The sequence below is a fragment of the Lagenorhynchus albirostris genome, chromosome 15, assembly GCF_949774975.1.
Source record: "Lagenorhynchus albirostris chromosome 15, mLagAlb1.1, whole genome shotgun sequence".
NCBI lineage: Eukaryota > Metazoa > Chordata > Mammalia > Artiodactyla > Delphinidae > Lagenorhynchus > Lagenorhynchus albirostris.
Genome location: NC_083109.1, coordinates 51,026,222 through 51,053,177, shown reverse-complemented (window position 1 = coordinate 51,053,177; position 26,956 = coordinate 51,026,222). Strand labels below are relative to the sequence as shown.

The following is a 26,956-nucleotide window of genomic DNA, read 5'->3' as shown; positions in this document are numbered from 1 at the left end:
GGTGGACCAACAGCTGAGGCCCGTTTCTGACAGAACAGCAAGGCCCAAATCAGATTTACTTCTTCCTTTACCTTCCTCTTCTCCCCACAGCAGTGACATGAAATCTCAAGACTCATGGAAACCTCACACCATAAGGATAACAGGGAGGATGGCCACCAAAGGGAAGCGCTAGGAGGCCAGACCGGGCATGAAAAGGGCAAGGAGAAAGACGCAGCGAGGTGGCCCCAGCCCCCCAAAAACCTCAGGGCACTCTGGATAAGACCCAGCCTGAGGCCTGGGTCAGCAGCATGCTCTCCCAACAGCAAAATGCAGACCACCTCCTGCCCGCCTAAAAGGCACATCTAGGCCCCACTCCCCAGGGATTCAGAGCCAGCCTGTCTGGAGTAAAGCCCAGACTCTGCATTTTTAACAAGCTCCTGGGGAGATTCGGGGGGCTGATCCTGGTTGCACACAGATAAGCAGACCAGTGTGTTGCAGCGCCCTCTGCAGGCCACGCCTGTGAACTGCAGCACTCCCTCTGGGCCCAACAGGCCTTCCTGCATCCCAGATTAAATTTGATCACCAAGGCCAGAGAGACCTCACACCCAACGTGGCACCCACCCAGCTCTTCCTCCAAGTAGGTGATGTGTCTCCCGTTGTCCGTGAGGGCCTTGAAAACTTCCAGTCTCTCGTGGAGGTCTTCGTTAGAGGGGTAATCCTTGATGACCTTAAAGAAGAGGGCCCTGAGAACGCCCAAGCGGTCTCCCTGAAGACAAAACCATCGGGTCAGCAGTCCCGCCAAGATCCCCCTGGGTTTCCCAAGCAGCTATGAGAAGTCCAAGAAGTGCTGTGGGCTCCAAGACTCCCAGCCCTGGGGCCCTTTCTCCCTCCCCGAGGAAGCGGCTGTGAGGGACTAACTGGGTAGGGGATCAGGCGCACTGGTCATCGTTTGACCAGTGTGTGTGTGGAGCACCTACTATGAGCCCAGGTCTGGGCACACAGCAGGAGCCAACGCACCCACCCTCGAGGGATGCTCACGGAATGATGATAGCCATCTAACGAAGCTGAGAGTGGGGACTTCTCTGAGCAGCGGGGTGTGAAGGCGTAGAGGAAATAGGCCAAGAGGAGAGGAAGCCTTCCAAGCAGGAATGGTGAGAGGTGGCCTGGGTGTTCCAGCATGGCAGGAGCACAGTGAGCAAGGGGCAGGAGCCCACGGTGAGGGGCAGGAGCCCACGGTGAGGGGCAGGAGGTCAGTGAGAGCAAGAAAACAACAGCTCACTTGTGTGAGGAGCCATTCTCATCATTTTGGGTGAACTGCCTCATTTACTCCCCAGAACGTCCCAGAAAAAAGGGAATGACAAGCATCCCCACTTTAGAGGAGAGGAAGTGGAGGCTCAGGGGGCTCCAGTGACTTGCCCAGGGTCACGCAGATACTAGAGGTGACACCAGCATGCCCACTCGGGCAGTCCGGCTGCAGGGCCCCTGGGAACCAGCGAACCTGTGCCTGGTGCTCTCGCCAAAGACGAGGGTCCAAGTGTGGCCCGCGGGAGCAGTCAGCACGTGGCCCGCCCAGCTCCCCCCAGGCACAGAGCGGCCACCTCTTACCTGCCCCTGCACGATGGCCTTCAGCAGAGCCAGCACGGCGTGCCGGGCCTCTGGCGGCCGCTCTGGCTGCAGCAAGTCCGAGACGGCCTTCCAGAGTGCTTCCACCGCATGCTGCCCGGCAAAGAAGGGACAGGGATTGGTGTGCTGGCCCCTCAACTTGAGGGACAGTTCCATGGGCAAAGGACAGAGCAGAACAACGTGGTCTTTTGACTTAGAACTCACTCTTCTAAAGCCCTCATATACCTGTCACAGCCCACAGCGACCACGAGCCTGACAAGGGGAACAGCTCCAAGCTACTTCGAACCCTCACAGGTCCCTTTAACCCTCACCAGGCCATAGTCTGAGGGGAGGGAGGAAAGCAGGAAGGCCAGGGAGGCCGTCCTGGCTGCCTCCAGAGATCAGCAGCGAGTCTCTGAGAGCTTGCTCAGGCTCCATGGGAAAAGCCACTGGAAGAGTCTCAGAACCAGAAGTACCACAGCGGTCCCCGGGCCTGCAGCCTGACCCAGGAATCCCATGCTCTGGATCTCCCCTGTGTAAACAAACCAGCTTCGGGCCACTCAGTACCCCACCCCAACCCCGACTCTGCTGCCTGGCTTGGCTTGCTAAGAACTCTGTCCAGGCTTCTGGAATCTGCCTCCTAAGTCCACCCAGCCCACAAGGGAGCTGCTGGGTGCTTTCCCCTCAGCTCCCAGAATCAGTCTCTCTTGTGTCAGCTTCCCTTTCCCACGTTAACCATCCCTGACTCCCTCCAGCCAGAGTTTCCAGACCACTTACCCTTTCCCGGGTTCACTCCTCTTAAGAGGGGAACTAAAATGTCTTTTCAATGTTGTCTGACCAACATTATTCGGGCATACACTGGAATACACTGGAAGTTTTACTTTCTTTGTCCCATTCACAATACTCCTATTGATGCACCCTAAGCCACAAGAGCACACAGACACTGAGCCCATGGACTACTCCAGCCTCTCAGGCCTATCTGTCTATTCACTTGACGGCAGCTCTGACACGGCTCCCCTTTCCGTACTTATTGTACACAAACAACTTTAAGAACATAGATGCCTATCCTCACATTTATCCCTGGTCATGTGCAGCCTGCACGTTTCAGATGACCTGCAGAGGACATAGTGATTCCTCCCCACTGAGCAAATCTGAACCCGCCAGGTATGAGACCCATGTCTCCTCCTGTGTCACTCACACAAAAGTGGGTTGAGGCGAGAGCAGAGCCCTTGAGGAACTCTAACAGCAGGAAGCTTCCCACTCTGTCCACAGGACATCAGGAGAGAGCCTGGAAGTATCTGCCCAAAATAAATACTCCTACATCTGTGAGGCTGCTTAATACCACCCAAACATCTCTCCCAGAAAGACAGAGACTGGTGTGCCTGGGCTTGTTCTCTGTGAAACCACATGCTCTCCTGACGTTCCCCTATTTTTCCTTCCTGCGAATCTGTAATGTGAGAGGACAAGTGAGCGTGCGTTTCTGTAAGCACCACAAAACCGCTTCTGGAGCTGCTAAAAGAGCCTAATCCTCTTGCTCCCCACCTCCACATGTGACTGGCCTCTCAGGGTTATGCTCAGGACATTTCCAGAAGCTTCCTCATCGCTAAGATGAATACTAAATTTCCCTCAAATGGTGCATATCAGTTCATTAGTGAAGTCAGCTGTCAACCCTGCTCCTAAAAAGAGCCAAATCAGGCTTTAATGCAGCTCACATGAATCTCTCCAGACACCCAACCAAGACACACCTACCTCTTCAAATTTCTTCGTTTTGGCAACCTCACAGATCTGCCCTATCACCCGGATGCGATTGTTGAGGCCACATTCAACACTCAGCTCCTGGAGAGATGAAAGAAGGCCAGTGCTCAGACACCAGGTCTCCTTACCTGCCAATCAAGAGCACTCTAGGAACTGCCCTGCCTTTCCCATGCTGGAGACCCACAGCAGAATCTTCTGAACCAAGAATCACCAGAGTTGACTAGTCCACCTTAGGGGAGTAAGAACAGACAATTTTTTTTTCTTCCATAGCTGCACTTTATTAAAATAAAATTCACATACGATAAAATTCACCACTGTAATGACTTTAAACTGTATAATCCAGTTTTTACCATATTCACAGTGCTTGCAACCAGGTCCACTAATTCCAGAACACTTTCATCACCTCAAAAAGAAGCTTCACTCCCCATTCCCTCCTCCCCCCAAGCCCTGGCAAAGGCTAATCTACTTTGTCTCTATGGATTTGCTTATTCTGGGCATTTCATATATATGGAATCATACATTATGTGGGCTTTTGTGATTGGTTTCTTTCACTTAGTATAATGTTTTCAACGTTCATCCATGCTGTTGCATGTTATCAGTGCTTCACTCCTCTTTTTGTTAAATACTACTCCATCGTATGAAGGCATCACATTTTGTTTAAACCTTCACCAATTGATGAGCATTTTGGTTGTTTCTGAACGAGAAACTTTACAAGTGCAAACATTCAACATTATTTATGGGTAAAGCACTGAGTAGGCACGTCTGTGAGATTCCAACACAGACAAAAAAGTGAAGCCTTACTTCTCCCAGAAACTCACACATTACCAGTTACCCCTGGCCATAACCCTAATCACCTGTGGAGACCATGGCCTTTAGGTCATCTAGTAAAACAAGTTTTCTTGCATCAACATCTGAATACTAACTCAAGTGTGCTGGACCAAGTCGCCAAGATCCTGACTTCCTGAATTTCCAGAGAAAAGACACATATGTCACCATGGTACTGGGGACAGCAGCCCCACAGACGGTCACCAGCAGCCCATCTCCCACAGAACCTGGTGACAGACCAAACTCAGCCTTCCCTGCACCTCCCACTAAGCTAGCAGAGAAGACCCAGGCAGCTCACTCACTCTCAGGATTTCCGCCGTGATGATAAACTCCGTCTGTTTGCCCTCTGCAGACCTGGGATTTGGCCTTGGAGTTCCCAGTCCCAATAGAATCTTGAACTTCTCCTTCAAGCCTGAATCTTTGCTTGCTGGCTTGGCCATGCTGGGCAGGGACGCATCAGAGGACTCCTCTGTGCCGACAATCAGGCAGAGATCTCAGGGACGGCTCCACCCACCTGCCCCGCCGCGGACCGCCCGCGAACCCTAGGTCTCCGGTGGGCACGACCTTTCTTCCCTCCCACAGCCCCCGAGAAAACTCCACCACAGGCTGGCGCGGTTCCGGCCAGAAATAAACCTGGAAAACGCCAGGCCGTCCGCCCGCCTCAGTGCATGGAGTGAGGGAGGGGAACTGGGGCCAGGGGGCGGCCGCCGCGGGGTCCAGGGAGCCCTGACGTTTGCCATCTCTCTTCTCCCCGTGTGGAGGAGGACTGTTGGGGGACGCCGGGAGCAGGGACCCCCTCGCACCCGCCATGACTTAAAACCAAGGAATGCTTGGAGCTCCAGAATCAGGCTGCGGTGGGCGCGCCCGAGAGCCGGGCCTGACACTGCGGTGTCCGCCCCCACGGCCTCAGTGCCGAGCAGGCCTGGAGAGGCAGCCTCCTCCGCTGCCCCGTCGGAGTCGGCGGTCAGGACACCTCGAGCCACTCACCACTCCCCGCGCCCGCAGCGAGCGGGACAGTCCCAGTGCCGAGAACCGAGCACACCCCCGGCCACAAGCCGCCGCCGGAAGCGCGACCTGCACTTCCGGCAGCGGGAGGGCGCCGAGGGCCGCCCTCTGGAGGAAAGGCTGGGCGAGTGCTAGTCACGTGACGGGGTCCCAGGGGCCGCCGGGACGTGTAGTCCGCAGGAATCCGGCATGAATGCGGTGGGCGTGAGGATGGTGACCCGCAGCCGGAGCCGGGGACCCGGGGCCAGTCAGCAAGGAAGTAGGGAGAAGCCCGCGCCGCTCCGGAGAGAAGAGGCGGCTGCAGGTAGCGCCGCGCCCGCGCGGGGTCACAGGAAGAGAGGCGGGGTGGGGGCCTGAGTTCCCGCCCTAAGCTCTTTCCCAGGAGACAGGGGCTGGGTTCAGGCGTTCCCACCTCCCCCACCTTCGTCCTGTTGAAGAAAGTTCTCCCGGTCCCGCTAGCATGCCCTAGGGTACTCCACTTGTGCCAGGCTGATTGCGAGGCAAACCGGCCCTGTCCTCATAGTTGCTTCCAGCTCAGAGGCCCGGTGCCAAGGACTGTCCCAGCCAGAAGTTTTCTCCCCCTGCTAGAGGGTGCCTCTGAGAGAAAGTGGGAAACGGCGTGGCTTTCCTTACGTTTACGTCGTTATTAAGGACCTAATTTGAGATTCAGCGGTGGGCGAGAACGACAGGGCCCCCTGCCACTTGTCCTGCCTGGACGTCTGCAGGATTGTCCAGAGGAGGATTCTTACGGACACCCAAAGACCCCAGGGGTAGTCCAGACAAAATGACACACTGGGCAGAAGCATGGCTGGGGGGGACAGGCACGCGATAATGCCAGCCAGGTAGGCAGGAGCTCTGATGCCAGGACAGAGTTTGGAGTTTTAAACAGAAAGTGACACAACTCAATTCAGATTTTTTTTTTTAGCAGATATTAATTTTTAATATTTATTTATTTATTTATATTCGGCTGTGTTGTGTCTTCGTTTCTGTGCAAGGGCTTTCTCCAGTTGCGGCAAGTGGGGGCCACTTTTCATCGCGGTGCGCGGGCCTCTCACTATTGTGGCCACTCTTGTTGCATAGCACAGGCTCCAGACACGCAGGCTCAGTAGTTGTGGCTCACGGGCCCAGTTGCTCCGTGGCATGTGGGATCTTCCCAGACCAGGGCTCGAACCCATGTCCCCTGCATCGGCAGGCAGATTCTCAACCACTGCGCCACCAGGGAAGCCCCTCAATTCAGATTTTAGAAAGTTCTCTCTGACAGTGTCGAGACTAGATTGGGGGCACCATGGTGGAGGCTGTTACTTAGAGTCGTCATGTGCTAAAGTGGATTTGGTCAGAGGGCCAACGGCATGAGGAAGGCTGACCTGGCCCGGAGCACATGCTGCAGAGGCCAGAGCACCCGCAGTTGTAGTAGGTGATGGGTGGTTGTTGAATAAATGATGTAGGATGAGATAGCAGGTAGGGCAGCACCCACACCTTTTCCTTACCTGTAGCCCTCACTGAAGGGACCAAGTGGTACTTTTTGCAGAAGGTAGGAAAAGCTACAGCCCTGTGAAGCGTCAGCGGAAGGCTCAAAGACTGAATGTGGCCTACGAGGCCTCAGAAGGTGAGAAAGGAGAGGGGGTCGAGCATCTCCAGTCACCAGCCTGGGAGCCTCAGGACTGGCGGCAGCAGCTGGAGAACATCCGGACCATGAGGAGTGGAAAGGACGCGCCTGTGGACCAGCTGGGGGTTGAACACTGCTATGACCTCAGCGCACCCCCGAAGGTAGGCGGGCACCCATCTGCTGGTGACCCCCTTCTGAACAAGACACTTGCTTCCTCTCAGGCCTTTAGCAGGGGACAGCTGGCACATCATGGGTGTTCAGTAACTTTTGCTGAGAGAGAGAGGGAGTTCCTTACACTTCACTGGCCCAGAGCCTGGTCCTAAGACTAACTTGATTCCAATCCCAGCTCTGCTACCCGGTGACTGGCCTCAGTTTGCTTGTCTGTAAAGTGGGCAGCAGCATCCTTTGCAAAGCAATAACGATAACAAGAGCAACCAAGGGCTGTTGAGCACTGACGTCATGCCGGGTGCAATTCTGAATGCAGTAATAATTCTTTAAGCCTCACAGTGATCTTGCAAAGCAAGTGCTGCTATTTTCCACATAAGTGGAAAATACACCACACACACACCCTTGGCCTGGGCGGATAGGAGGCAGATATCCCATGCACTGCCTGGGGTGACACGTGCAGATGAGTAAAGGGCTTGGCTGGGCTGAGCACCCAGGACCCACCCCCACCCTGGTGCCTGTCACTGTACAAGCAGGTGCGGAGGTACCAGGTGTTGCTGTCACTGATGCTCTCCAGCCAGACCAAGGACCAGGTGACAGCAGGCGCCATGCAGCGGCTGCGGGCCCGGGGCCTGACAGTGGACAGCATCCTGCAGATGGATGACAGCACACTGGGCACGCTCATCTATCCTGTGGGCTTCTGGAGGGTGAGCCCAGCCCGTGGCAAGTGGGGCTGCGGGTGCCACTGGCCTGCGAAAGATGTCAGACTGAGTGGGCTGTGGGGTGTGGGAGGCCGGGGCGGGCATCCCTGGCCGTGGGGGCCTGGCTATGAGTTCCCACTGGAGCACCGCCCTGCCCCTGCTGCTCTGACCAGCCCACAGGGGGCCTGGCCATGGGGCCTCAAGTCCAGGCACTGGAGCTCCTTGGCCTTTCCTGTTTGCAGCCCACCCCTTCCTTCCTCCACCTCCCTTCCCAGACGCCTGGCCCTTCTCTTCCTCACTAAGGCTGCCCACCCATCTATCCCTTTGTTTACTCCAAGCCTCCCTGGAGTGCACAACCCCTCTAGGGCCCCAACAGGCCACAGAGTACAGGGTGGTGGGTGGGCGGGTCTGTTGAAGGCAGCCGGGTGGGTGGGGCTACTTCCCCTTGGCACTGGCGTGGGCTACAGTTCATCAGATGGGTTTTAAATAGCCCTGTCCACTCAGGCACAGGATGGGAACCGCCCGGCTGGCCTGGCGGCTGGTGGGGGAGCCCCAGGCTCCAGCCTTCCTTCCTGAAGGCCCAGGTGCTGTTGAGCCCAGCTTCTGGCTTAGCTGGTCCTGCTTAGCCTGCCTGGTCTCTAGTAGGGAATGATGGGGCAGGGAGACTCAAGCCTGACCCCACGCACTTGTCATTGGCCCCAGGCAAGTGGGAGGCAGGGTCTAGGCCTGCATTGGGCCTTCCTTGGGCTCTCCTGCCCTTGGCTTGTTCCCACCTCCTGGGGGGACAGAGGCAAGCAGGTGCCTCTGAGTGTGTCCTGGACAGCTGGCGGGTAGCTCTGGGCACCTGTGGGTTTCCTCTGGGCCTCGTCTTCCCAGGTCGGGCTATACTCCTGACCTCCAGCGCTGACCCCCGCAATCTTTCAGAACAAGGTGAAGTACATCAAGCAGACCAGTGCTATCCTGCAGCAGCGCTATGATGGGGACATCCCAGCCTCCTTGGCAGAGCTGGTGGCACTGCCAGGCGTCGGGCCCAAGATGGCACATTTGGCCATGGCAGTGGCCTGGGGCACTGTGTCAGGCATTGGTGAGTGGCATGCGCCCACAAGGCAGGAGTGGCCGGCTCCGGGCTTGCTGGCTGCCATTGAGGTTCCCCCATCCTTGTGACCAGTGACCCCAGCTCAGTTCTCCTCATTCACAACTCAGCCCGAAGGGTCAGAAAGGTGTTCCCAGCTCAGAGCTAGGCCCACCCCACCCAGAGATGGGTACTAGCAGGAGGAGTTCCTGTTTGCTGAGGAGCTCCTATAGCATGCTGGCCTCTGGGAGAGGCCCTAGATGGACTCGGGTCTATGCTGCATGAGGGAGAGAGACACTGGGGTAGAAACACTGATGGGGGCATGCAGGGCACCTTTGGAGTTGGCCTGGTCTGGGGCATTTCGGAGGACTTCCTGAGGAGGTGATAATTCAGCCAAGAGCTGAGGGTGAGGTGGGCTGGCCAGGCCAAGAGGAGGAAGTGCATTTCGGGCAGAAGGAACAGCATCTGCAAAGCCGTGAGCTGGGGAAGAGGGCCAGAGCACAAGGCTCTGGAATGAGCGTGGGCAGAGGGGGCAGGGGCAGTGCAGACATGGGGACCCGGGGTGAGGAGGAAGCGGCTGGGGGGGCCCTTCCTGGAATCCCTATCCTGGGTCCTTGTATGGCATTCTGGCATTGGAGGAGCTCCGAGTGGAGACAGACCCCTGGGTTGGGGTGGGACTGCTTCCTCAGATCTTTGCCCAGCGAGTGGGGGCTTCTGAGGCTGCACAGCGCAGGCCCAGCCAGCCCGGAAACCAGGGCTTGACCCATGACCTCCTTGTGTGTTCCCACCGTGGTGCTTCTCAGGGACTCATGCAGAGGAGCCAGGAGAGGTGGTGAGGATCCCCCCAGGGCTTCCGAGGCTTGTGAAGCCTGCCCCCTGGGGTAGGGACCCCTTCCCTGCAGTGCCCGCCAGAGGAGGAGGGCTCTGGCTACCTGATGAGGTTGGAGCCCAGAAGCCCTGAAAAGCGGGAGCCAGGCCAGGCGGGGCCCGGGCAGAGCCTCCCTCACTGGGCTCCTGCGGCTGCCGGCCTCTCAGCAGATACTTGAGCTTATCTGGGCGGCTGTCCTCGGCTGCCCGTGTCTAGGAGTGGTCTGGCAGGTCTGTGGGGGAAGGGCCCCTGCCTGCAGCTGGTTGCAGCAGTCAGGAGTGTGGGAATGCTGCCCTATCTGGTTGTCTGTGGGCCAGGCCACCTGCAGGGAGATCCTAGGGAGGGTGGGCCCCACTTCCCAGGGGGTTTCCTGAGAGAAGAAGCCCCCTCGAGTAGAGAGCCAGAGCCATGGGATACAGCAGCCGATCCCAGCTCTGCCCTCCCAGCTGGGTGACCCTGGGCAAGGCACTTGGCTTCTCTGAGCTGGGCCACAAAGCAGGGGAAGTAGTTGCTCCCATTAGAGGCACAGGTGTGCAGAGCCCTGCTGGACAGGCCCACAAGTGTGGTGTGGCCCTGGGCTGGGCTTCTGGGTAGCTTAAGTGCATGGTCACCTACGTGTTACAGAGAAAGAAACAGGCTTGGTGGTGACCCAGGGGTGTGGCTTCTCCATCTGCATACTCTCCCTGTGCCCCTGTTATCGCTGTTTGGGGCAGGCCCGAGCCTTTTTCCAGGCAGCCAGCAGCAGGGGAAGTGGGCCAGTGCAGGAACTCGCTTTCTCTTCGGCAGACACATAGGAGGAGGAGGCAGGGGCTGCATCTGGCTAGGGGAGGGGGCCTTGGTGAGCAGGTGCCCAGGCCAAGCCCCAGGGTGGCCAGCCACGGGGAGCCGGGACTGCGGCCGGGTGCACAACAGCTGCAGCTGGCCTGGCCGCGCTCCCCTCTCCGTCCCTGATGGTGCAGTGGCAGGTGCTGGCTCTGCAGGCAGTGACTTCATGCCGGCCCACTAGGTCAAGCTGCTGCCACCCAGCCTAGCACCCATGGCCGGTGCCTGGGCCAGGAGGCACTGCTGCCTGCACCCCAGGAAAAAGGCCCAAGTCCTCTGGATCTGACTCCAGCCCCTGCCTAGCAGCAGGGATGGCCCATGTGACTCTCTCTCAGGCCTGCGCAGTTCTGGGTCCTCCTCAGAAGCCAGCGGGGGTTGGGGAGGTGTGTAGGGGGATTCAGGCTTCAGACTCAGCCCCCCACCAACCCGCACTGGGAGCCGTGGCAGGGATGGGGCAGTCTGGCCCGGTGAGCCTGCCCCGTGTTCACCCTGCCCCGTCTCCAAGCAGCAGTGGACACACACGTGCACAGAATCGTAAACCGACTCAGATGGACCAGGAAGGCAACCAAGTCCCCGGAGGAGACCCGCAGGGCACTGGAAGAGTGGCTGCCCAGGTGTGCAGGGTTGGGGTGGGGCAGGGCGGGCTCCCCTCCCTCCCACCCTCCCTCCACACTGATGGCTCCCACCCCCACAGGGAGCTGTGGAGCGAGATCAATGGACTGCTGGTGGGCTTTGGCCAGCAGACTTGCCTGCCCCTCCACCCGCGCTGCCAGGCCTGCCTCAACCGGGCCCTGTGCCCAGCTGCACACGGACTCTGAGGGCCTGGGGCCTCTGCCCGGCACCACTCTGGCCTCTTTGTGCCTTTGCTGGAGAGCCATAGCCTGTTTATAATAAAGTTTGGGGGCTGTTTGTAGTTAGGGTCTGGCTGATTTCTACCCCGGTGGGTGGGAGGCGGCATGCTGGAAAGCACATGCATGAGCTGTGTTTGCATCCGTGCTCACGTGTGTCTGGAACAGGGCTGCCTGGGAGGCCAGGATGGGGACGTGACCATCTGGACTGAGTGCTGGGGGGCAGGGGTGGCGGGGGGGTTGTAGGAGCCAGTTGCAGCCAGCTGTCTGGAAGCCCGCTGGGGACGTTGGAAGCCCAGGCTGCCTCCCGCAGCAGCTGGCTGGGGACCTGGAAACACACGCCCCTTCCTGAACTTGTGCACCCTGAGAGCCCCAGCCTCTGCCACGAGGGCCCCACCCTCAGTGTTTACAGAGCCACCTGGTCTCAGAGGGACACCAGCAGGCCCAGGGAGGGCAACACAGGGCACAGGGCCTGACCTGCGTGTACCTGCTGGGGGGCCAGGGGCCCAGAAGGCTTCACAGGGAGGTGCTGGTGAGAGGGCAGGGTTCCGAAGCACAGGGGTCCCAAGTGCGCTGGAGAGATAAGCAAGAGGGAGCAGGAGCTGAGAGGGGCTAGCGGATGGATTTGGGGAGGGGAGGCTTAGGAATGGGACTATTTCCAGCAGCTGAGACTTGGGAGCTGCAGGCTGCCACCTCCCTGCCCAGACCATGATCCCTCCAACCCCCAAAATGAAGGCTCAGGAAGGACAGAGACAGCCAGGGTCCAAGGAAGGCCTGTTTATTCTGAAGGCGCGCGTGTGCTATGGCTTATGGGGCAGACAGCGATGTCGGTCGGTCAGGTTCTGGGCAGGGGAAAGGCAGAGTCGGTGGGGTTTCCTCTGGGGGAGGCTCCTAGCAGGGGCCAAGCCCGGAGCCTGGGGTCCTTCCTGGGGACAGGCTCTCACACAGTCACACCCCAAAGGTCTGGGGGCTGCCGTGCAGGGACAAGGTGCCTGTCCAGAGTCTGCCCTCCTCAGGGGCACAGGGCCTCCATTCTCAGGCCCCTCAAAGAGCCCAGGCCCTGTACCCCAGACCCACCCCCCCCAGGGAGGGCAGGGACAGGGCAGAGGGGCAGCTCTCACAGCCACATCTGGCATCCCCAGCACCCCCCAAAGCCTGAATGAACACGGCCTGCAAGCGCCCCAACTCTGTCCCTGGACGTCCCTGGCACTCCTGCTTGGGATGGCTGCTGCTGAGGGGGTGGGGAGAAAATGGTTTGCAGAGAAAGGTTTGTTTTATTGCAATTATTTAGAGAGCACGTCCTGAGGGGGGTGGGGGCAGGGCTCTGGTATTAAGTGGAAACATGTGTGGAGCTAGAGCTCTTTCTGGAAAAAAAGCAAAAACACAAATTCCTTTAAGTCAGCAGGCCCAGGCAGAGCAGCAAGGGCCGGGCCCCGCGGGTTACCACTGCCTCTTCCCCTTTCCCCCTCTCCCCCCTCTCCCTCCTCTCCCTCCTCTCCCTCTCCCCACATCCCATCACTGTCTCTCTGGGTATCTCACATCTCAGGGGCTCTCTCTCCCCATCTTGCTGCCACACTCCCCTAGCACCCAGTGGGTGGGGGGCAGGACGGGGTCTCACTGGGGCACAGGTTGGTTCTTGGGTGGTGGTGGGACCACCACGGCTTGGGGGGTAAGGATGTCCCCTCCAGTCCACTGAGGGGAGCTCTGGGCGGGCCCGAGGGGCAAGGCCCAAGGTCCACGCAGGAGGAGCCCGGCAGGAAACAGGCAGGGAGGGCTCAGAAGTTGCTGAAGATCTCTCGCTTCCGGTTCCAGTCCATCTGCGGTGCCCGCTTGTTGACCCTGGTGGCTCTCACCTTCTCCTTGGCCTCGGCTGCAGTGGGGCTCAGGTGGAGGCCGCTCTCCTGAAAAGGGTCGCGCTTCCAGGTGCTGCCATCCTAGGGGCAGATATGGTGGGTGGGTGGCCAGAGTGAGCCCTGGACCCAGGCCCCCAGACAGGTGGCCTTTCCCAGGGAGTTCACACCAGAGGCCACCTGGTGGCAGGCCCAGGAAGGCTTCCTAGAGGCGGTGGCCTCACAGCTCAGGCTGACAGCTCCACAGATGCCCGCCCCCAAGGCCTCAGGCCCCCCAGTGTGTGAACAGCAGTAGAGGTGGATAGGCACCCGCTACCTCAGTGTCCTTGTCTAAGCCAGGCAGGTCACTTCGGGATGAGCACACGGAGCCACCATTGAGCTGGGAAACCAAGGGTAAGGCTTGGCTTTAGGGACCCACCCAGGAGCCGCTGTGCACACACAGGCTTACACGCACACGTGCAGACACGCGTGCACACGCCAGAGCTGCCTTTATTCCTCTATTTGGCAGTGGCCACTGAGCCTCTACTACACCCTGGAGGTGCCCGAGTGCCCTATGGCGCTGGGGTGTGGCTGACCCAAGACGGATCCAAGGGACATCATGGCTGGGAGTGACAGGGCCAAGCTCGATCTCACAACCATGCTAGACAAGGACAGAAATGTCGGAGGGGCTCTGTCAGGTCTGGGGACCCCCAAAGGTGCCCCTGTGGTCTCCTGGGCTCACCCTGTCCACTCCCACCCTCTCACCTGGGCCGAGCTGGTCCCGTTGGTGACTGGTGATGGCAATGGACCTGTGGGGACAGTGTGTCACTGGCCACTCAGCCCCCAATGCTTTACCCCAGCACTGGGCCCCAGGGCAGCCGCCCACCTTCCACATGCTCCTCGGTGGGTGTGACCCGCAGCCGCTTGAAGTGCTCATCTGTTTCGGGGTCCACCACAAGCAGCCGGGCCTCGTCCTCCCGTGCCTTGATGCTGGCAACCACCTCCACGTGGCGCAGCCCCTCCACATTCTGCCCGTTCACCTGCCGCCGCCAGCATGGGATCAGTGCTGCCTGAGGGCAGGTCCCCACCAGCCCCCCAAGCCACTTGGCCAGGTGTGACATCAAATATTCATCAACGCTGTCACCAGCCACGGCAGCAAGAGGAGCACCAGCTCAGGTTCCCAGCATCTCCCTCCTCCCAGTGAGGACCCGGGGCCCAGACACAAACGCGCGCGTGCGCGCGGGAGGGCACAGGCATAGACAAACATACGGACACACACAGGGGACACGGGCCCAGTCACAAACAGAAAGGACACAGGAGCAGACATATACACACAGGGCGGGTACCTCTATGAGTCGGTCCTGGGCACGGAGGCCAGAGTGGGCAGCAGGAGAGCCTGGGTCCACTGAGCGGATATACTGTCCAGGCCGGGACTTGTCACTGTGCAGGTTAAACCCGTAGCCCTGGGGGCCTTTTTGCAGGTGGCAGAGCCTCGGGCGCAGCTCCCTCAGGGGCCCATTGACATCCTGCAGGCACAGGGATGCAGGGTGAGGCTCCAGCTCTGACCTCCCACCCTAGAGGTGCTGACCCCACCCCTGAGGCTTCCAGTCCCGTCCCCAGTGTGCAAAGGCAGGAGTGGAGGTGGTGGGAGGGAGCCCCAGCCCCACACTCAGCATCATGCCCCCACCTGACAGCATCCCCAGGTCTCAGAGACCAACACGGGGTTGGCGGGGGGGGTGCTGGGGGGGTGATGCTTAGGCTGCCTGTGATGATCCAGCTTCCGGATCCTGAACAAAGCCTTAGGACCTGTGATAGGGTCAGGGGCCTTACAGGGGTGTTGGGAGAATCAATGGGCTCAAGGCTAGGCCTGAGCACAGACCAGGGGCCTAGGAGAGACAAGTGCGATGAGCTGCCACTCGTCACAGCGTCCAGGAAGGCTGTGGGCCCCGCCTGTCCTCTACCCAACCCCCATCCGGAGTGTGGGGCTGGCAGGGTAGGGCCGTAGGACCGGCTGTTTTGTTTATGCTCCCAAAGGTCTCCCTAGGGCTGATGGCAGTGCGGCTGTGTTTGCTTTCACATTCCAGATCAAGCTGGAGCCGCCCCCGCCCCCACAGGGCCCAGAGGCTTGGGAGGCACCGGCTGGAGCCTGGGCAGGAGCCCCAGTGAGGGAGCAGAGTGAGGGGCCGAGGATGGGGCCTGCCTCCCATCTTCCCTGCCCTCCATGGAAGGCTCACGGTGCCCTGAGGGTCCCCCCACCAACACCCCAGGGCTCTGCCTCCGTTTACCTCTGGCATCCTGCAGTAGGTTCTGGGCTGGGGGTGCGGGAGGGCCGTGCAGGCAGAGGCCAGACCCCAGGGCCCCCACCCAGCCAGGGCCTGAGGTAGTGACCACAGCGCTGAGTGGCCAGCGGCCACCGGTGCTGAGTTGAACATGGCGGTGGCCGGAGGGAGCGGGTGGCCAGCAGCTCAGGTTTCCTGGGAGCTTGGGGCTCAAGTGCGCGTGCAGATGAGACTATGCAGGGAGGGGGTGCTCACCAGGGCCTTTTCCTGTCCCTCTACCTCCCTGTGTGTGGCCAGTGACCCTGGGCCAGGCTGGGGGCTGTACTGAGGGAGGGCCAGCCTCCAGGCCTTCGAGCTCACCCCCAAACCCCAAATCGGACTGTGGCCACCCAGCTGTGGGACCAAGCGTGTCTCTCCTCACAGGGTGGTGCCTTACCTCAGTCTCTAGGCCCTCCCACCCCTGGGGAACACCTTCTTCCGGTCCAGCCTGTGCCCCTTCTCCATGACCCCTTCCCCGACCCCCCAAAGCCTGCCCCCTTGGAACCCCCGCTGCAGGCCACCATCTGCCCCATAACCCCAGGAATTCCAGGGACTGGGCTGCTGCTCCTCAGTCCCCCAGGGGCTCAGCCAGGCATCCTGGGCTGAACTTGGGGCTGTGAGACCCCTGGGTGCTCCAGGAGCTCACTTATAGACTCAGCCCCTCTCCAGACACACCTGGAAGTACAGGTGTGCAGCTCTGACGTGCCTCTCAGGTCCAGGCTGTCAGAGCACAGGTCCCAAGGCTGGCCGGGGCCATGTGTGGCCGTGGAAGTGTGACATGAGCACACCTGGTGGTGGAATTGGGCCCGGGTGGCAGCGGGGCATCACATGGTCACAGAGACCAGACATCCAAACGTACGCTCGCAAACAGGCTTCATGGACCCGTGCAGTGACCCATCGTGTGAAAGGACGGCCCTCAGCACTGGGCCCTGTGGCCTCTTCCCACACCCTCCACAATGGTTCCAGGGAGTGTTCTCTTAAGGCCCCCAGATGGGAAGCAGGACTGTCGGGCGGGACAGCTGGGGCCATGAAGCCAGGCTGAATGCAGTCATTTCTGGTTCGAGACCGTACTGGCCATCTCCCTGCCTCAACCCAGCACGGCTGCCTCTCACCGCACAGCCAAGAGGTTTCTCCTAACATCTGACCTAAGTCCCTCTCCTTACGATCAGGGTCCAAGGAGCGCCAAACTTGGCACTAGACCCCTCAGGTTGAGGGGCTGCAATGGGGGACAGTGGGGAGACAAGGCTGGCAGCAAGGCGACCCAGGGGGAAAGCCCGACCCAGGGGGAAAGCCCGCGGGGAGGCCCAGCACCATAGTAGGTCAGGAGGGGGTGCAGGCTGGGCCTGGCCGCATTGCTCACATTCCTCGCTCCTGCCCTGGCTCAGAGCACTTCCTGTTGCCTCCCAGCTAGGCCCTCAGGCTTCCACAGGCTTCCAAGCCCCATTCCCTACCAGGCAGCCACAGAGCTGGACAAGCCCTAGTCTCCCGGACATGCCTCTAACCAGACAAAGAGGCTGGCATGGGGGTACCCCTGGAGCCAGGCTGTACCACCCCCCAGATGGTGACTCACCAGCCCTGGCAGAAAAAGGCCCCCATTGTTGCTCAGGGTCCAGCCTGCTCACACCAGGGTCACCAGGGTCCCCAGCGTCCCCTCTCCCAATCCTGGGGGAGAGAGACTAAGCTGGCTGCCAGTTTCCTCATTGCCCACCCTGCCCCCACCCCACCTGACCTGCACAAGCCTCCGGGATGGGCTCCGTGGAAGGGCTCCTGGGGCCGGGGAGGGTGGTGTGGCACTCCCAGAGCGGGCCATAGGAGGCGGGACAGAAGCGGCAAGCGGCGAGCGTCCAGCTGGAGTGGCCTGAGCTCTCCAGCCAGCCCAGGCTGCCACCCCATTTATCCACCTCCCACTGTGGCCCAGGCTCCCCAGGGACGGGTGGGGACATAGGGCTGAGTCACTTTGAGGAGCAGGGTGGTGGCTGAGCCCCCCTCCCCTTCTCAGGCTCCAGCCGGGTGTCCCCCACCGGCCAGGTTTCCGTCCCAAGAAAGGAAGGAAGGAAACTGCTGGGAGGCCCTGCCCTTCTCCCAGGACCCAGGGCTGGGGAGACAAGGAGGCAAAGGAGGGGACCCTGACCTCAGAACATAAGACAGTCCTGCTGCAGCTCACGGGGGGATGGGGAGCAGGAACCAGGGAGCCCCAAAAGCCCTCTTGTAGGCACCACGTCCTGTACCAGGCGGTCACCCTCTGCAGGACTCTGTCACCTCACTCACTCTCAGCCCCCAAAGGCCTCCAGAACTGGAGATGGAGGCATGGGCTGGCTGTGAGGGGGAGGAGGGCCCGGGGTCTATCACACCCCTGCAGCCCTGGCACCGCTGGCTGCCCCGTCGCTGTTCGGGGCGGTCCCCCATCATCACTGTCACGATCAGCTGCACTGCAGCTGCGGCCACCCCAGCCCAGTCTGAACCGGGCTGAGTCACCACTGACAGCGCTGACAGCCCCCGGAAGGGAGGGGCCAGCCACATCAGTGTCCTCCCCTGCCCACCCCCTCCTCCCTACCCAGGACAGGAGGACACTGAGGCTGAGAGAGCCAGAAGGGCCCTTGGGGCCTGGACTCCCACCTCAGCCCTTCCCCCCACAGGGCATGGAGGGTGGGCCCCTTCATCCCCCACCGTGAAGCAAACAACACACATCTCTCCCCAGTTCTCCTGACCCACTGCTGTTGAGGCCCTATCAGGGCATAGCCCTGTATATAAGCATCGTTCACCCAGGCTCCCTCACAGCCTGTGATGGGCGGAAGCTAAGCCTGGTTTGTGGAGGTCAGCGGAGGTCCAGCTCTTCCTTCCCATGCTCTGAGCTCAGCCGATTAAATACCGGGTCTCTGGCTGGGAGGGAAAAGAGAGACCGTGCCCTCAGGGACTCCCCTGACCTTATGGGGTCCCTGTCCCCCTGCCAGCCCCAACCACGGAGGGACCTGCCAGACGGGCCCCACTCTTTTCCTCTAAAATTACACCAGCAGCAGGCTTCCCTGGTGGCACAGTGGTTAAGAATCCTCCTGCCAATGCAGGGGACACAGGTTCGAGCCCTGGTCTGGGAAGATCCCACATGCCACAGAGCAACTAAGCCCGTGCGCCACAACTACTGAGCCTGCGCTCTAAAGCCAGAGAGCCACAACTACTGAGCCCATGCGCCACAACTACTGAGCCTGCACTCTAGAGCCCGCGAGCCACAACTACTGAAGCTTGCACACCTAGAGCCCGTGCTCCGCAACAAGAGAAGCCACCCCAATGAGAAGTCCGCACACTGAAACAAAGAGCAGCCCCCACTCGCCACAACTAGAGAAAGCCCACGCGCAGCAATGAAGACCCAACACAGCCAAAAATAAAATAAGTCGAATAAAAATAAATTTAAAAAAATACACCAGCGGAAGACCCCTCCTAGGGCTTCCTGCAGCCCCCAGAGCCTGAAATAGTGGAGGGAGAAGGTCCCACCCAAGGACAAGGTGCCTCCCCACCCTCCAGATAAGGCCTGAGGGCAGAGTTTTCCACAGGAAGGTGAACTCAGCCATTTGTGTCTAAATCAATGGACAAACGCCTAGGGGGAGGGGCGCTTCCTCCTGGGGGTGAGATGCCCTGGGAAGGAGGGAGACTCCAGCTCTCAGTCTGGCGGGGTGGTCAGCCAGTGCACCATCCCAGGGCTCCCCTGAAATCACAAATCTGACCCTAACACCCCCTACTCTGGCCTTCAGTGGCCCTGGGGCAAAGTCCAGACTCCAGGACTTGGCACTGTGGCCCTAATCATCACCCCCTAGCCTGCCCTAGAGCCACAAAGAACAAAAAAGTGGGGCAGGGGTTCATGCTCATGCCTGTGCCCAGGTTGCCTCCCCACCGGGAATGCCATCCCCTCCAGGAGAAACACAAGGCCCCACAGGATCCAGGTCACAGGCATGGCCAGCTCGCCTGGGAGACATCCGGGACAGGGACAGGGCAGGTGTCAGGGTCCCCTGCACACCCAGAAATGTCAGATCTCACACCTCCACCAGCCCCAGGCCAGTGGTTCTCAAAGTGGGCTCTGGGGAGCCCCTCGGCTTGAATCTTCCTTTAAGGGATTTTTCTCTTTAAAAAAAAAATGAAGAAGGTAGTAGGGGCACAAAATACAGAAGGTAGTAAGGGCACGGGGCTTCCAGGAGGGCAGGACAAGCAGGCTCTTCCTCCTGGCATCCAGGTGCTGCCCCAATAGGGCCACTGCCCAGCCCCTGCTACCTAGAAAGAGACAGAACTAGACTCCCCACCACCACCACCTCCCCCTTCCCCAGCTCTTCCCCAGTTAGCTCTTCCTGTCTGGAGGGGGGAGCAGGGAGAAGGGGGAGGTGCCGCAACCCCTGCAGACCCCAGAGCTGAGGACCCAGCTTAGAGAGTCTCCTCAGCTGCCACCACGGAGGAGGGTCAGTCCCTCTGAGGCCTTCAGAGCACAAGCAGGCTCCTCAGACAGACGGACAGACAGACACCCAACACAGGCACAGAGCTGAGCACGCTCAGTCCCAGAACATCCCAGCAGCCCCTCCCCAGGTTCCTCAGCCCCTAGGCCAGGGAGGGGGTGGCTTGTCAGAATGACCCTTCCTAGGACAAGTGGCTCTGAGGAGCGTCCTGGGGAAGAGGGCCAGAGACAGGGGCTGTGGACCAGGGCCAGGTTGCCCTGACACTACCTGATTTAGAGCACAGGCTGAGGGCAGAAAGAGTGGCTCCAGGTAGCCAAGAGGGTTTTCACCAGGGGCAGAGAAGGGGCCCAGAGGGGCAGCAGAGACGGAGACAGATACTTCTGGAGGTGACTAGAGGCAGAGACTGCTGTCAGGAGGACAAGAAGGTGGTTCTGGGAGAGCCCAGGTGGTCCCTGTGGGCAGAGCCCACCATACCTTCTGGGCGACCTCAGAGCTGAGGCTGCTCCCTCGTGCCCAGTCCGGCTTTGGCTCCCAGGGGTTGTGGGCAGGGGGCAGCCCTCGCTGGGCCATCTCCTCGGTGCAGGTCAGTTGCCGCCGGCGGAGCTCTTCGTCCGTCTCCTTGTCCACCACCAGCAGCCGAGTCTGCCCCTCCACGGCCTTGATCCTCTGCACCACCTGGGACAGGTGGGTGGTGGGAGGTCACGGCCAGCACTCCAGGCAGCAGGCAGCACATGGGCAGCGGCACCACCCAGGGCTGGCCCAGGGCTGTGGGCAGGCTGCGAGCCTACCAGGGGCAGGGGTGGGCGGCTGGATCGAGAGGCCCGCTGGCTCCGCCCCCCACCCCCACTCCAGCAGCTCCCTCCCTCTTCTCCTGGGACTCCGGACACAAGCGCCCAGGCTGCAAGGGCTGTGGGGGCCTCACAGGGCCTCACCTCGGCCCAGGAAGTGACAAAGACGGGGCTCGGCTGAGCTTCGGGTTTTCAGCATGCGTGTGTGCATGTGTGCGGCCTGCACCCTGCAGCCTTCTGTTTCAGGGTGTCTCTAGGTCTGGGTTTGAAGGAGAGAACTGTCTCCCTGGGTCCCAGTTTCAGTGTGTTTGTGCCTTTTTCTGTCTTTTCCAGTGGTGGAACATAGTGGTCTAAACCCCTGCCTCTAGGCCTTCCATTCTCTTCCAGATCATGACAATGGACCTATTCCTACTGGACCTGCGGAGAGAACACCTGGATTCCTGTGGCAAGGCACCTCCTCAGGTACCTACCCATAACCCGGAAAGCAGGATTCAGACACAGCAGGGAGAGGTGGGGAGGGGCAGGTCCACCTGTGGGACAGGTGTGGTTACACAGGTGTCTGTGAAGTATCTAGAGCATGTGCATGGTGACGGCGCATACATGCTAGTGTGTGCCCGCAGGAGGGGCAGTGCCCACTGGGCATTGGGGAAGGAAGGGCAATACCCCACCCCTACCCCTAGGCCTGGGAAAGGACAGACAGGGCCCCCACCAGCTTCTCAGTAGATGTTCTCAAAAGATAGGAGGGTCTGAACCAGGCTCATCTTTGCCCCAGCCCTCCTCTGTACCTGTCTTTCCCCATGAGCCACAGAGTCACAGGAGGACTCCAGGACCCTCATGCTTCCTGACTGTGGGACCCAGACGAGTCACCCAGTATCCCCAAGCATCAGTTTCCTCATCTGTAAAATGGGAGCCGTAACTGTACCTTCTCCCTCCCAAGACAGTGGGAAGGTCTCAAGTGGTCCTGTGTGAAGTTCTTAGAGACCAGCACCCCGGGAGGCCTGGGATAAGCATTGCTCTAGGGGCAAGGGTGGCAGCAACTGTTAAACAGAGGCCAGGCGCCAGCTCTACCAGGCCCTCCCTGTGGCCTGTCAATCCAAGCTCTCTGGCCTTGACCCCCACCCTCCAGCAAACAGCCTATCCAGCTGACACTCTGGGTAAAAGACAGAAGGACGGCAGACAGACGGACAGACAAAATCTCCAAGGGTAGAAGTGAGAGTTCAGCTCCCAGCCCAGCCAATTTACTAATCTCTAGGCCCAGGCCTGGCCACACAGACAGGTGTTGGGGGGACACAGAGGAGCCTGAGTAGAAGGGGTGGAGGAAGACTGGACCCAAGCCAGGTGAGTCCCTGGTCAGTGGGAGACAGACACCCCCCAGGGGTCAGAACCTGCAGAGAACCTCCCTCTGGCCTTTATCTTCAGCTGCAAGGGGCAGGGGGCTGCGATCAGTGACCCCTGCCAGGCCATCCAGCAGCCTCTTTGGAGAAGAATGTGCTGCCACAGCGGTGACTCCCACCAGGACCCAGACACCATCAGCCAGGACACACACTAGTACACTGGCTGCAGACACACTGACGACTACACATAGCCAACAGACACAGAGGCCGGGACACATATATACACAGCCACACACAGGAGGGTACACACACACACACACACACACACACACACACACACACACACACACACACACACACATCTCCCAGTTCACACACGTCCAGGCATGCAGATCTGTATGCACACACATATATCTAGGGGTGCAGACCTGTATACGCATGTGCATACAGTCCAGCACACACACTCACTCAACTGATGCAGGCACACACAGGTGTGCCCTCCCTGTGACATCCCCTGCAGGTACACACACGAGGGACCCGTACATTCACAGACATACCCAGTTGTGTACACACGCACATGTGTACACGCTGATAGAAAAGCACCCGTATCCCCAGGCACAGGGAGACCCCCGAGGGGCCAACTGCTCCACACATTGCGCTGAGGCCGGAACAAGACTTAAGAGCGAGGGCTGAGACACGGAGGAGCCGCAATGCGGGCCCCTCCCTGCCAGGATTCCACCCCCCACCGCCTCGCTCCGTGCAGGACCGACCCGGGCTGGAGGAGGCTAGGAAGGAGGCCGGTTGCCTCTGCCTCAGCGGCCACGTCCCCCACCTCTCCACGGGAGCCCACCGCAGGCCCTTGTGCGATCCCCTCCTGGCCCGGAGAAGGGAGCTGAGGCCTGGGCGCAGGCAGCCCCGAGCTCGGTGGTTATTGGCGCCCTCCGCGCGCGCGGGGCAGGGACGCGCTCCGGGGATGGGGGCGGTGGGGGGTGGCGGAGCGGTGGGCCGGGGATGGAGCACAGGCACCCACCTGGTGGTGCGTCTCACCCTCCACGTTGACGCCGTTGACCTCGACCAGCCGATCTCCGGCGCGCAGCGCGGCCGCCTCCGCCGGGGAACCGGGCTCCACGCGCCGAATGAACTGCCCGCGGCGGCCCTTCTCGCCGTGCAGGTGGAAGCCGTAGCCGTGTTCGCCGCGCACCAGGCGGCACAGACGCGGCCGCAAAGGCTCCGGTGCGGCCATGGTGCCGGCTGCCCACCGGCCGGCCAAGGGCTGGCCACGGCGCTCTCGCCCGCCGCCAGCAGGCAGGGGCGCGGGGGCCGGCTCGCGGGGATGGGGGGGGCGCGGAGGCGGCGGCGGCGCTGGAGACCCGGTGGTGGCCTCGGCGGCTCCCGCTCGGCTCCCGTCGCCTCCGGCTCCGGCTCGGGCTCTGGCTGCGGCACCGCCCCCGCGCCCGCCCCTTCCCCGCCCCCTCCGCCCTGCCGCCCCCGCCCCGGGTCCAAGCCACCCTGGTCATTTCCTTTGCCTCCGCGCTCCGCCAGCCCAGGGAGGCCCCGGGGGAGGCGTCAGGGGACCCCCGAATCACCAGTACCCCTCTGTCTCGCTCCCATTCTGGGCAGCCTTCTTGGCGCCAGCGCCTTTGCCTCCTATGCCAGTAACATTTATTGAGCACCTACTGTATGAGCAGCAGGGGTATCAAGGCAGGCCCCTGAGGCGGGAAGGGGGTGGAGAAAGGATCCTTAGACTGAGGAACCCCTATACAGGGGCCCGAGGGTAAGAACAATGGCCATGGCTCTGCCCACCCTCCTCGGTAACCCCCCTACCCCTCCCCCCTCTCCCCTCCCATGGCCCGTTCCTGTATCAGAATCCCTCCTGCAACCCAGAGCTTCCCTGACCCAGCACAGAGTCCCAGGATGGTCCAGGAGGCAAAAAGAGGGGTTTGAAACTGACAAGGCAGCAGCCCCTTCCTATATCCTGTAGGCCAGTGACTGAGTGACTTCCTGGCCCTGCCCAGGAGTGATTGTGCCTATCTGTGCTACGTTGGACCATTAAGCATTCCCCACCACCATCCCCTCCCTTTGCCAGGACCCCTCACTCCTATCCCTGCCCATCCCAGGCCTGGTGGGTGACTGCAAAGGGTGAGGGAATGACATGCACTTATCTGGCTGGAAGGAAGGGGTCTTTGCTACCCTCCTCCTGACCTAGGATGAAATGTGCTGACGGCTTGGGCCTCTGAGCACTAGCCAGTCAGCATTCACGGGAGCTGCTCCCTTGAGCAGGCCCCTCCTGCACCCCAGCTCTTCCTCCCCTCCCCTCCCTCCACCTCCACCAGCATGAATGCCCCCTTCTCCCAACCGATGGAAAGTCATTTATTCTTTGTGTACCTCTCTGAGTACATTTTACCTGGAAAAAACCTAGGGGTCTCAGGCCATTTTACAGATCAGGAAACAGGTCTGGAGAGGGAAGAGACCCATGCAAGTTTCCCCAGTTCCCCTTGGGCCCAGGGTGGTGAGATCCCAAGTCCACCCTCTTCAGCTTTCTCAGTCACACATACAGGAAGACAGCTGAGCTGCAGGCTCACCCTCAACCTGCCCCTCCCCAGCCCTGCTCAGCACCCTGCACATGCCTGGCCCCCAGGGGTCAGGCACAGCCAGCCCAGACAGTTCCCCATGAGGGGAAAAGCAGGCTGTGCTCAGGCCCAGTCCTTGCTGCTCCTTCTTCCCTTGCCAGTGCCTGCAGCCTGGGCTCATAGCCCCTGCCCAAGCACAGGGCCTGCCTCTAGGCAGCCTCCTGGGCCACAGCCCCTTGGGTGTCCACACCCCAGCTGCTGTCCCTAAAAGCCACTTAGGCTGAAGCGGCAAGGCTGCTCCCGCATCCCCTGGATGATGCTGCCATAGGCTGCTGCCTGGCTAGCCACCTCCATCTGTCTGTCTGTCTCTCCAGAGGCTGCCTGTCTGGCCTGTGACTGGCCTCCCTGAACCCAACCTGGTACTGCTGTCCCCGGAGGCAGTGAGGGTGGATATGGACAGTGGGGTCCACCATATGCCACCCCAGGTGGGGTTTAGGGGTCACCCTATAGCAACCAGGACCACCCAGGACCTGCCATGCTATAGCTTTGAGGCCATACCAGAGACGAGGGAGGTGGCTGGAGGGGAGACCCCCAGACCAAGGGGAAGGGAAGGTAGGGACCCCTGATCCCTTGGGTCAGGAGGCTTGGAGACCTCTTCCCCTTCTGTAGAACAGACACTCCCAGATCAGCCTTCTGCAGCCCAGGACTCAGCCTGTGAGTGAAATGGATGGGAACAGAACACCACTGGAGGGTGGGGTAACCAAGGGATGTGGTCACAGCCAGGGGCCAGGAACACTGTGCCCCAGAATAACAAAGGAGGCCCCAAAGCAAAAGAGAAGCCAAGGAGGTACCAAGAAAGGTTAGCAGAGTAACAAAGCCAACATCATAGTAACAAAGGGGACAGGTAGCAAAGGAAGTGGATAAAAGCAACAGAATAAAGGCAGCAGGGAACCACTCGGAAGGGAGAGCAGGAGTGAGTGAGAGGGAACAGGGTGAGTACGGAGCGCCTGGGGTGACAGAGGTGAAGAAAGGTGACCCAGCAGCTCTCTGGCCAAACTCTCCCAGGCCTCTTCCTTCAGCCGCACTGTGCAGAGGTGCAAGAAGAGAGAGTCCAGGCAGCAAAGGGAAGGGAGAAGCCTGGGCAGCGGCCCGGAAGTGTGCACTGAAAGGTGTTTGGGCTGGAAGCTGTTTGGGTCGCTGGGGATGGGCTGGGGGAGGTGAGCACGAGGCCAGCAGCAGGCGGGAAGGCGGACAGGTTGCAGGTGAGCAGAGGTCTGGGTGACCCCCACCCCCTCACGCTCCTGTGCTCACCCCACTCCAGCCATCCTGGTCCGCTGGGATGCGACAGAGGGAGAGGAAGTATGTCAGATCTTCCAGTCCTTCTCTCCCCTAGGTCCACCTGGTGTAGGATTGTCCTGTGCTCCTGTTTGGGGGGAGGGGGTTTCCTCTGACCTTTGAACCTACCTCCCTGCGGAGATGGGGCAGAGCCTGGGTCTGGGCAGAGACTCTTTTGGTGTGACCGTGAGCAGAGGCCTTGTCTCCTGAGGGAGGGCCGGAGCCCCCTCCCTAATAGGCATTAAGGGCCTCGCGCGATGACCAGGCGTCGCTTACGACCCTTTCCTTTAGACTTCGCCAGGCCTCTCTTCAGAGCCCCATATTGGAGCAGGCGGGACCAGCACAACGGGAAGAGAGATGAGAACAAGAGACCCAGAGATGAGAGGGAGAGAGAATTGGAGAGGCTTCGAGGATCGAAGAGTGCGGAAGTGCATAAGGCCCGTGGTCAAGGACTCCCAGGTGGACTGCCCCGCCCACCCAGGGATGGCCCCGCCTACCTCCTCCCATCGCCAGAGGAGCGGAGTGCGACTGTAGCCCTGGAGAGCAGCCGCGCAGCGCTTCCTGCCGGCGATGAGTGGGATTACATCGTCCGGGGAGCTGCCCAAGGTTCCACCTCTCTGTCTCTGACTGGTCCAGCCCTGCCGAGTGGGGGATTGGAGTGACACCCGCGCCCTAGGGCTGCTTGCACTGCAGGAGCATAGGGGCGCCATGGGGGTGGTAGCAGAGAAGCTGGGCCTCTGCTGAGCTCCTAACAGGCTCTGCTTTCTCGTCTTGAATCTGGCACCAACCTCTCTGGACTGGGGTATCTTCAGGCACCATGAAATCTAGCCCCTCACCGAGTGTTCCAGCACTTGTGACCAAACATTTGCAGGCCACTTGGTGCCAGGCCCTGGCGAGCACTGGGGAAACATCACTGAGACCCAGGGAAACAGATTTGTGTACCTTGGCAAGGGGAAGCCCAGGGCTGGGGCAGCCTCCAGGAGGGGCATTTAACCTGGCCTGGGGCCCTGGAGTCCTCAGGCAGGGTGAACCACAGGGCTGTTCTGGAATCTGCCTAGAGTTCCTGCAGGCTGTGTGGGGAAGGGGAGGGAGGAATGAGAC

General features: G+C 60.4%; 3 protein-coding genes across 7 annotated transcripts in view; 1 reads left to right on the top strand and 2 right to left on the bottom strand.

The window, feature by feature from the left end:
* Positions 1–5,300, bottom strand: part of TSC2 (TSC complex subunit 2) — a 37,517-nt gene extending 32,217 nt beyond the window's left edge. Inside the window, exons 1-5 of the mRNA XM_060124965.1 lie at positions 5,149–5,300; positions 4,464–4,630; positions 3,331–3,417; positions 1,585–1,695; positions 601–745 (exon numbers count right to left, since the gene is read on the bottom strand). Coding sequence (XP_059980948.1) covers positions 601–745; positions 1,585–1,695; positions 3,331–3,417; positions 4,464–4,601 — 481 coding nt within the window. The 5' untranslated portion in view covers positions 4,602–4,630; positions 5,149–5,300. The remainder of the gene's footprint in view (positions 1–600; positions 746–1,584; positions 1,696–3,330; positions 3,418–4,463; positions 4,631–5,148) is intronic.
* Positions 5,258–11,313, top strand: NTHL1 (nth like DNA glycosylase 1). Of its 2 annotated transcripts, none has more exons than XM_060124966.1 (6): positions 5,258–5,470; positions 6,695–6,933; positions 7,474–7,644; positions 8,563–8,722; positions 10,909–11,014; positions 11,095–11,313. In XM_060124966.1, exons 1-6 carry the CDS (start codon positions 5,356–5,358, stop codon positions 11,216–11,218), a joined length of 915 nt encoding a protein of 304 aa, XP_059980949.1. In that variant the 5' UTR covers positions 5,258–5,355; the 3' UTR covers positions 11,219–11,313. The 2 variants fall into 2 exon arrangements, with proteins under 2 accessions (XP_059980949.1, XP_059980950.1); XM_060124967.1 differs by having other exon boundaries at positions 5,355–5,470; positions 6,660–6,933.
* A 697-nt stretch (positions 11,314–12,010) lies between these two features.
* Positions 12,011–23,288, bottom strand: NHERF2 (NHERF family PDZ scaffold protein 2). 4 transcript variants are annotated; one of them, XM_060123043.1, is made up of 7 exons: positions 22,981–23,288; positions 20,303–20,503; positions 14,424–14,603; positions 13,964–14,117; positions 13,843–13,886; positions 13,415–13,477; positions 12,880–13,182 (listed from the first exon to the last, which is right to left on the bottom strand). In XM_060123043.1, exons 1-7 carry the CDS (start codon positions 23,191–23,193, stop codon positions 13,024–13,026), a joined length of 1,014 nt encoding a protein of 337 aa, XP_059979026.1. In that variant the 5' UTR covers positions 23,194–23,288; the 3' UTR covers positions 12,880–13,023. The 4 variants fall into 4 exon arrangements, with proteins under 4 accessions (XP_059979025.1, XP_059979026.1, XP_059979023.1 ...); XM_060123040.1 differs by lacking the exon at positions 13,415–13,477 and having other exon boundaries at positions 22,981–23,279; XM_060123041.1 differs by lacking the exons at positions 20,303–20,503; positions 22,981–23,288 and adding an exon at positions 17,125–17,894.
* Between the last annotated feature and the right edge of the window lie 3,668 nt (positions 23,289–26,956).

Coding starts and splice junctions, on each gene's coding strand:
- NTHL1 (XM_060124966.1), top strand. CDS start 5,356: ATGAATGCGGTGGGCGTGAGGATGGTGACCCGCAGCCGGAGCCGGGGA. Junction 7,645..8,562: donor ATCCTGTGGGCTTCTGGAGG/GTGAGCCCAGCC, acceptor GCAATCTTTCAG/AACAAGGTGAAGTACATCAA. Junction 8,723..10,908: donor GGGCACTGTGTCAGGCATTG/GTGAGTGGCATG, acceptor GTCTCCAAGCAG/CAGTGGACACACACGTGCAC.
- NHERF2 (XM_060123042.1), bottom strand. CDS start 23,193: ATGGCCGCACCGGAGCCTTTGCGGCCGCGTCTGTGCCGCCTGGTGCGC. Junction 20,504..22,980: donor AGGGTGAGACGCACCACCAG/GTGGGTGCCTGT, acceptor CACCTGTCCCAG/GTGGTGCAGAGGATCAAGGC. Junction 14,118..14,423: donor CCCAGGACCGACTCATAGAG/GTACCCGCCCTG, acceptor TGGCGGCGGCAG/GTGAACGGGCAGAATGTGGA.